At 33.9% G+C, this 9186-nt stretch overlaps 2 protein-coding genes across 4 annotated transcripts in view; both read left to right on the forward strand.

The window, feature by feature from the left end:
• LOC105179119 (high mobility group B protein 6-like) overlaps positions 1 to 419 on the forward strand; it is a gene marked incomplete in the record, with an annotated part of 2489 nt that extends 2070 nt beyond the window's left edge. Inside the window, 1 exon segment of the mRNA XM_020691234.1 lies at positions 128 to 419. Within this exon segment, the coding sequence (XP_020546893.1) occupies positions 128 to 256 (129 nt within the window).
• A 238-nt stretch (positions 420 to 657) lies between these two features.
• Positions 658 to 5932, forward strand: LOC105179120 (probable GABA transporter 2). Of its 3 annotated transcripts, XM_020691236.1 has the most exons (9): positions 677 to 814; positions 2426 to 2560; positions 2715 to 2792; positions 2932 to 3162; positions 3777 to 3874; positions 4059 to 4245; positions 4665 to 4795; positions 5034 to 5270; positions 5357 to 5932. In XM_020691236.1, exons 4-9 carry the CDS (start codon positions 3051 to 3053, stop codon positions 5744 to 5746), a joined length of 1155 nt encoding a protein of 384 aa, XP_020546895.1. In that variant the 5' UTR covers positions 677 to 814; positions 2426 to 2560; positions 2715 to 2792; positions 2932 to 3050; the 3' UTR covers positions 5747 to 5932. The 3 variants fall into 3 exon arrangements, with proteins under 3 accessions (XP_020546894.1, XP_020546895.1, XP_011101019.1); XM_020691235.1 differs by lacking the exon at positions 2426 to 2560 and having other exon boundaries at positions 658 to 814; XM_011102717.2 differs by having other exon boundaries at positions 2426 to 2792.
• The last annotated feature ends 3254 nt before the right edge of the window (positions 5933 to 9186 follow it).

Genomic DNA, 9186 nt, shown 5'->3' on the forward strand with positions numbered 1-9186 from the left:
AGAATCACCAACTCCACCCTCAATGCTCTCATTTCTGTGAAGTGGAAGGTATGCATACATTTAGCACTTGAAGAAAAGCCCGTTTATGGAGCAAATTTGGTCAATTACTTTGGTTTGGTGATTGTAGGAATTGAGTGAGGTAGAGAAGCAAATTTGGAACGAGAAAGCGGCAGAAGCAATGGAAGTGTACAAGAAGGAAATGGAAGCATACAACAAGAAAGTGGCAGCAGAAGAAGAAGCCAACAACAAAAATTAGAGAACAGCTTCTTTTGTTGATGATGTGATGTTCAACTGGAATTATGTTGAACATATCATGTAGGAACTTTATCTTCTTGTCTAGTTAGTTGTGGTAGTTGCAGTGATTGCAAAAGAATGCTGCTCATCTTCTTCTTACAAACGCAAGTGCGCGCTTATTCTCATCTTTACTGTGTTTCTGTCTTGCCCTTCTCCAAACGCATAACAAAAATTCACTAAAGATTTCAGTAGGAATGACTCGAAAATCAGATAAAACTCAAGAAATATCACAATCACGATCAATGTGGTCCCACAATTTACGTAATTAGCACATTTAGTCTGCAAAAACCTGTAGCATTTAGGACCAAGTCAAACATTGACGCCCGCCCGTCTTTGCGTTTTTATGACAAAGTGGTGCAGCACTTTGTTTACGTTTGAAAACCACCACCACCATTTTCTCTCCACTTCTCTCTCATCCAATCAATAGAGAGAGGGTTCCATTGTTGAAGGCAAGAAGAAGAGTTGAGCAGAGAAATGCAGAAGCAAAAAGAGTCAGCCGCCTCCATGCTATTCATATCAGGTGAGCATTTTGAATTTATCCCAAATTTATTTTCCGATGATGTTTATTTTATGTTTTCTTGTTGTTGTTTAGTCTAATTACACAAACACCTTTTAAAAAAAGAAAAAAGGAAAAAGCTGTTATTTTGGAATAGCAGGAGTGGGTCCTGAATTTACTCATTAAGGATGTGGAGAACAACATTTAATTCTAATGGAGTGCAAATTGAGGGGCAAATTACAATTCTAGTGCCACAGTTTATGAATTTTAACATATTTAGTTCTGTATCCTAAAAAATTATAGTATTTTTGGAACAAAAAATACATCATAATTTTTTTATTTTATGGGACCAAAATTATTATATTTTTTTTTTAAAAAAATAAATTCGCCCATTTTTTTTCCAAAACATCTTATAAGCTAATTAATCTAAACATCCAATAGACAAGAACACGATCGTAAATTTTTTCAGTTTTTTACTTTTACCCTCCATATAATTGGAGTTTTTCCTTCCAAAGCAAAAACTCTCTATTTATATATGATTTTAAATTTTAATAATTTAATGACTTTTTCAGTTATTATTACAGTGAGGATACCTTGTTATGCTATACACTCTAACATCTTATGCATTCAAACACTTCAAGAGATTACTATTAAACTAAAATCTAATATCTTTAAGCTTCTAAAACATCTCATAAGACATAGGAGCTTATAAGATATTTTAAATAAACTTAGTTATAAGATAGTTAAAATCAAAACCTCTTGAAATCTCAGCCTTTGATCCTTATGATGATAGTTTATTGAGCACGTCACAATATAATCATAGTAACTCTCCATTAAACTATAACAATCATTAATTCGTTGACTTTAACGTTGTCCCAAGACGAAAAAATAAATAAATATTTTAAATATATTAATACATCTCAAACTCTAATCTCCACTACCTCTTTACCTTAACAAGTAACGAGTGAAAGTCCCCAGTGGGACAATCAACTATAATTTTTCAAAAAGAATCTTAATTCCTCATCGACTCCAATTATCATCATTCAATGGTTTGAATATTGAGTGTTGCTCACTTGCTTCCATCCATGAGTGACGCTTTTAACACGCTTTTTAATTATAAGTCAATACCTCGCAATCATTTAGTTCATCCCCATTTCAATTCAATGTGGACTTTTTCTCACGTGCTCATCTCAAGTACTGGGATTACATGAATGAGAAATTAACACAGTATTTTTAATTGAAAAATATATTAATTATTTGATAATTAGAAATGAAATTGTACATAATGCATACATAAGTGTGTGATATAAAAAGTATGATAAATATTATTCACCATTTAAATTAAGATTATAACACAACTTTATATACAAATGCAAATAGATAATCTAATTCTACTGTGGTAAAGGTATGTTTACGAGTATATTTGATACGTAATGTTCAGACCTCACAAAAAAATAATATTATGAGTTTGATTTTTATAAATACGAATATATATATATATCTTTTTATAGTAGTTGGTTATTTTTTCATAGCATGGAAAGGCATAAAAAGAAAAGAGAGTGTAATTAGTACCTCCTTAATATAATCAAACAAGTTGGACTAAAATAATGTTTTCCTCCTGTATGGAAATTCCAGGCACAAATACGCACTCAAAAATTCCGAATTTAGTTACATCCAAAGCCAACATTTTGATTCGATAATTGATCCCACCATGACCGCGAAAGAAATGCTCTCTGTATTATCCACCAAGAACCCAAGAAAAGCTAAACTGTAAGCACGCAATGCTATCTACATGCACATATCATACTTCCCCGCACGCATCATTTGACGCCAAACTCTCTTCCTTCACGCCCAACCCTTTTTCTTGTTTTCATCTCTAAATTGCTCAATAACATGTGCTGTTGACTGAAAAAATCGATGGCAGAGGAGGCGCAAAATGGGCCCTTTTATGAAATCAGCCGGGAAGAGGACGCCGGAGCGGCGTTTGTCTTGCAGTCCAAGGGTGACCGTTCTGTCCTTCATCTTTCCTACTTTTTGATTCTTGTCTTTGTGGGTTTAAGTTTTGCAGTGGAGTGTGATGAATTGTAGTGATTTGTAGAGTGTTAATTGCAGAGTGTGTTGCTTTGACTTTTAACTGATAGGGAAATGGTGGCACGCCGGATTTCATTTGACGACGGCGATTGTGGGGCCCACAATACTGACGCTGCCGTACGCTTTCCGGGGGTTAGGATGGGGGCTGGGGTTCCTGTGCTTGACGGCGATGGGGGTGGTGACCTTCTACTCCTATTATCTCATGTCGTTGGTGCTGGACCACTGTGAGAAGGCTGGACGCCGCCACATACGGTTCCGGGAGCTCGCCGCCGACGTGTTGGGTAGGTATTGCACCACTTTGTTGATAATACTAATAATTGTTTTCACGCATCATAAATGCTTTGTCTCTAATTTCAGTTGAGGTTGTAATGTTCTGTCACTGTACTGTGTGAAGAGTAATTGATGTGGTTGATTCTGTTTGCTTTGCTCTCCAATCTATATCAATTACACGGCACAGTTTTCTATGTGTTGGAGGGAGAAAAGATTGTTGAGAAAAGACATTAAATTTTGATTATATGACCATCATCTTACAATGAACAAACAAACCCGATTTAAAATGATCAAACCGAAAAAATAAATCAAAAACCCGATGTAAGATCACTACATGAGATTTAAATCCTCGGAACTGAACAATTTGTACGTATCACTGGTTATTCGCCATGTTCTTTTCACCTCGCTTTCCAAGTTTTAGTGAGAAATCATTGCATTTAATCCGTGTGGATGGATTGTACTAGTAAATATTATTCAAATCCAGGGACGGGGGAAGGGAAGTGCAGGATTTAAGCATTGATCAACAACATTTCTCTTATTGAAAATAGAGTAGACTCCATTCCTTATGGTGTACTTTTTCATGGAAACAAAATTTTGATTTCACTCTGCTTGTTGGTTCTAATAGGTTCTGGCTGGATGTTCTATTTTGTGATATTCATTCAGACGGCAATTAATACCGGCATCAGCATTGGAGCTATTCTGCTGGCAGGGGAATGCCTCCAGGTATAGCAATCCAGGGATCTAATTGCCTCGTGTAGCAGACGTGTGACTACAAACGCACATGTTTAACGACATATTTCTATGCTCAAGGCTTGTGAAAAATATATTCAAGTACTTTGTAAAAGTGTTCATTTTTTGGTTTTATTATCTTCATGACCTTATAATTTGTTCTTTCTGGGCAGTGCAGATCATGTACTCGAACCTCTCTCCCCATGGACCATTGAAACTATATCACTTCATAGCGATGGTGACAGTAGTTATGATACTTCTCTCTCAGTTTCCAAGCTTCCATTCTCTGAGGCATATTAACTTCGTCTCGCTGCTTCTCAGCTTGGGCTACACTTTTCTTGTGGTAGGCGCTTGTATTTCCGCAGGTGAACCTCTTTTTAGTGGCTCTTTTTGTGTCAAATTCCTGAATGTGTCATCAAATCTTCAGAGAGCAACTAAGGATGCGGAAGGCAGTGTCTATCAAGTTCCCTCTTATTGCGTCCAATATCTCAATTACTGCATACTCGACAATCTACTTCTCAATTTTAATTGAAAGTTGAGCAATAAATATCCATCATCATCATGCTCGACTTTCATATGAGCTTTGATATCTGCCCTTCATTTTGATTTAAATTTATTTTAGTATATGTTGATTCCTCTACTCTGTAGATTTACTGATTCATCACAGTTCTGTTTCCTGAAACATGCCTTTTGAGTGAAACGAAGGACTAAACATTTGCTAGACGTGCGTAACTATAGTACAAATGGATTGTGATTGTGATCCTTGTGTTTGAATCCGATGCAGGTGCCTCAAAAAATGCACCGCGAAGGGACTATTCTTTGGAATCCTCTGAATCATCAAGGATATTCAGTGCATTCACTTCCATATCCATTATAGCTGCCATTTTCGGGAATGGTATACTACCTGAAATACAGGTAACATCATCTCTCTCGTTGAATTCCTGCAACACGATATAGGAATTTTCTTATATCTTTTCTTGGAAAGTTATAGAAAGCAAAGCCAAGAACATATATACAGAAATATCTGCTAAGAGAGCTAGTTCATCTAAATACTATGCATTGATCATGGACTTATATTAGACAACACTATACCACCTCATATTTTAGTGCATCATAATCAGTCTTGTAATTTTTCCTTCTGGACCAATGACAGGCAACACTGGCTCCACCGGCCACGGGGAAGATGGTGAAAGGCCTAATTATGTGTTACACTGTAATTTTCTTCACCTTCTACTCTGCTGCTGTTTCCGGATATTGGGTATTTGGGAACAAGTCCAACTCAAATATTCTCAAAAGTTTGATGCCGGACGAGGGACCTTCCTTGGCACCGGTATGGCTTTTAGGTCTCGCAATTGTATTCGTTCTTCTTCAACTCCTTGCCATTGGCCTGGTAAGATCAATACAGCAGTCCTACGCATCTTATTTTCAAACTTCCCCTTATTATTTCTTAAAAAAATTTCCGACATTTATTATCAGGTGTATTCCCAAGTAGCTTATGAGATTATGGAAAAGAAATCAGCTGATGTCAAAAAGGGCATGTTCTCCAAAAGAAACTTGATCCCGAGAATAATTCTCCGCTCTCTGTACGTTATAGCTTGTGGATTTTTTGCTGCAATGCTACCTTTCTTCGGTGACATAAGTGCTGTCGTTGGAGCCATCGGCTTTATCCCTCTCGATTTTGTTCTCCCGATGCTTCTCTACAACATGACCTATAAACCAAGAAAATCATCTCTTGCTTATTGGGTGAACTACTCTATCATTGTTGTGTTCTCCTGCGTGGGGATCATGGGCGCGTTCTCTTCTATAAGGAAGCTAGTTCAAGACGCCAGACAGTTCAAGCTTTTTAGCAGCGACGTAGTTGACTGAGTACATAGTGAAGTTGAAGTTGAAACAATTCCACGATTCAGATCATACGGTTTCATGTATAATATAAGTAATTCAGACGACAGTTATCGTGCTATTTGTAGTGTATAATTCAAGTAATTTAGCTGTGAGAAATACAATAAAATTTTGTTAAAACTATAGGAAGCAACAAAATCCCAGGTTCATTAATTTGGAGTGTGTTTGCGTCCATTTGATCCTATTCAACAACATATGAAATTGATTATACTGTGTTGGTGAGTTTGGAATTTTTGGTGGGAAGCCATAGCCATCAATAAACAACATATACCGGCAGTGCAAGGGCTTGTTGTGTTCATACATGTTCGAGGTCTAACTGCATTCAGACATGTGAGTCGATCTATTAGCTGGAAGTCCCATGTTCCAACTTCATCCAGTGGTTGGTCTCGGAGAGCCATAAATTTGGGGATACCTCATCAAAATAAACAAATAAACACATAACAAATGTTTTGCATATAATAGGGAATGATGGTCCGGGCAATTATAGAATTTCAACTTTTCATCACCAGCCACAGTTGGAGTTGCGTATTTGCATGCGTTTATATATTTAAAAGATATTTTATGTGTTACTTGGTTTCGACTTAAGTGTATTTGATTTATTTTTATGTGAGTTTATTATTTTTTATAATTAAATATTATTCAGATTATATTGTCTATATCTAATTAATCGATTCTTTGAGACATTACTATAAAAACAAATTATCGCTTCTATTAAAAAATTAATAATAATACGCACAAGTTACAGTCATTAGGTTTTGAGTCATTTTCCTGAATAGCACGAATGAAAACAACATTATTTCACTAAATTAATTATCGGACAGAAGTAATTTCAGGTAAATTATTTATATCACTACTTACATACACGCATCCTCTTTTTTTTTTTTAAATAAATATGGTGATTACATAATTTTATCAATATCAATTAAGCAAATACAGAGAAAAATGTATTTTTAGTCTCATGTGTTATGATTTTTTTTAATTTTACTCGATTACGATCTTTTCACATATATTGCATCCCATAAATTAAAAATTTTCTCAATTTTAGTCCCCATATGCATTTTATGTCTAATAATTAACAAAATCATTAGAATCCCCCTTACCAACCTGCTAATGTCTTCGTTAATTACTGACCGAAAAAGTGTCATGAGGACTAAAATTGAAAAAAATTTCAACTTATGAGAAACAATGATAGAAGATCGAAATAAATGAGACTGTGTTGAAAAATGACCTAACATATATGGGACAAAACTGTGATTTTTCCGCAACAACACATTGATTTGAAGAATAAAATCACATTATAGAAAATTCATATTAAGTGAGACAAACACCCGTTACAAATAAACACACATTAATTTCATGTGGGTTCCCCTCAGATTATTTATTTTTTTGTCCGATTATTTGTTTCTTCATCAAATTCATGCCATTATTGGATTAGTTTTGTCTGTTTTAGCATCTTTAAGATTAAATAAGGTAGATAAAGCTTTATTGATAATATTAAGGTTTATATATGTATTTCATTTTGGAGTGCTGGAAAACCAAGACAAAACTTCACCCTCCAACATGAATTCCTACATCAGCAAGACCTCCAAATTAGAACAAGCCAATCACACTAAGAAAAGATGCCTTTCAAATAAGATAGAGATGCACTCATAACCATTTTTTTTTTTTTTCCTTTGTCTTTTTTATATACAAAATTTTGAACAGCTTCAACTTCGATCATCGCCGTATAATAGGACAGACCTCCAAAATTATTATTTTTTTAGAAAATAATTGTAAATTATTCATCAACATAATCCTCACATTAACAAAAAGATTCAATTAATCATATTATTTTGTGATAAAAAAGTAATCCATCGTTACAGCTAATTAAAACCAATATTTGTTATATTTCAAGTTCAAATAGATTGTAAAGTCTAATTTAACCATTAAAGTCGGGGAGTTTGCAATTTTGTTTCAATAATATAAGAGTTGTAGCAGTTTCGGTCCATGTTAATTCGAGATTTGAAATAACGAATTATAATTTATGAAAAAAAATAACAATTTTAGTCTAAAGAATCTTAATTTTATCAAAAATTTTAAATTTCTAGGTGTCACGTGCAGGCTATATGAAAAATTACGGCCAAATTAGAATTTTTTTGAACAAAAGTAGTCATTTTTCATAAATTACGGTTCTTTATTTCAAATTTTGATATTGACCAGATCCAAAACTGTCACTACCCCTATATTAATGGACCAAAACTACATGTTTATCATTAAAATCGAGATCCCATGACAGGTACGATATCATAAGTTAATGAACGCACCAAATAAGTAAGCATTTTCACCTATGTCGTGCGAGTCAATTTCTTTAAAGTCTAAGTAATTGATGCATATTTCATTCAAATCCAGCTATATATTTGGACCACTTTATAATTAAAGATGGGTAAATGAATTAAATATAAAATAAAGATGAATGAGGTGTAGAGATCCAGATCTTCACATTGAAGTCATGTGAGGTTCTCAAGTGCGAACCGGAGCCGGTTCAACTTCAACCCCGCCGTGTAAAGTCCGCAGCAAAACAGTAAAGTCAATTTTCTTCATATATATTAAAATTGAAGGTTTCATCATTAATTGTTTTTCTATTCACCGTATCCTCCACATATGTACGCCCATCACATCTCAATTTTTATTTTTTCCACCATTATCATCATTTCAAGAAATTACTTTAGTATTCAAGCCATGTACTTCATTTTATATATAATTATGATGTAATCAGTGGAAATATCAATTTTATGAACAAAAACCCTAAATTAAAAGACCTGTAGAACATGTTTTTTTCAGCAATATTTGTAAACTCCGACTATAGGATCAAATTAGCAAAAAAAATAAAAATTATAGGATCTATTTGCTATCCTTAGAAGATAAATGACTGAAACGTAAAAATACAGAAGATACTAGAAGGGAATTGTATTTAATCCTATGTTTTTATCTCCAGTCAACGTGATATACTATAGAGTTTTTAACGTCCAATAAAGAACGCACGGGAAAATTTTGTTAAATTTAATTATACATTTAATGAACTGATACAAAATCAATATACTAACAATTTTGTCTATAAACGTGGATAAATAATCAATAAGTATAGAGGTTTCTTTTTTTGGTAATAACCACTAGAGTACTAATATTAATATATACGTCGAAAAGTATATATGTATTAAAATGATTAGGGTTTTTAAAAAATAATAATAAGGGTTTTCTTATTCCATAAGAATACATACATACATACATAATCTTCGAAGATATTGTATTCAAATTAACTGTAATGAACCTACTCCCATGACCATTCATAAATGCCCTTTTCACATGCAAGCAATTGTGGTATATATTCAAGAGACGTGAATTCCATCCACCACAAAGAAACTCAACTA

This window comes from Sesamum indicum, unplaced genomic scaffold, assembly GCF_000512975.1.
Source record: "Sesamum indicum cultivar Zhongzhi No. 13 unplaced genomic scaffold, S_indicum_v1.0 scaffold00124, whole genome shotgun sequence".
In the NCBI taxonomy this organism is placed as follows: domain Eukaryota; kingdom Viridiplantae; phylum Streptophyta; class Magnoliopsida; order Lamiales; family Pedaliaceae; genus Sesamum; species Sesamum indicum.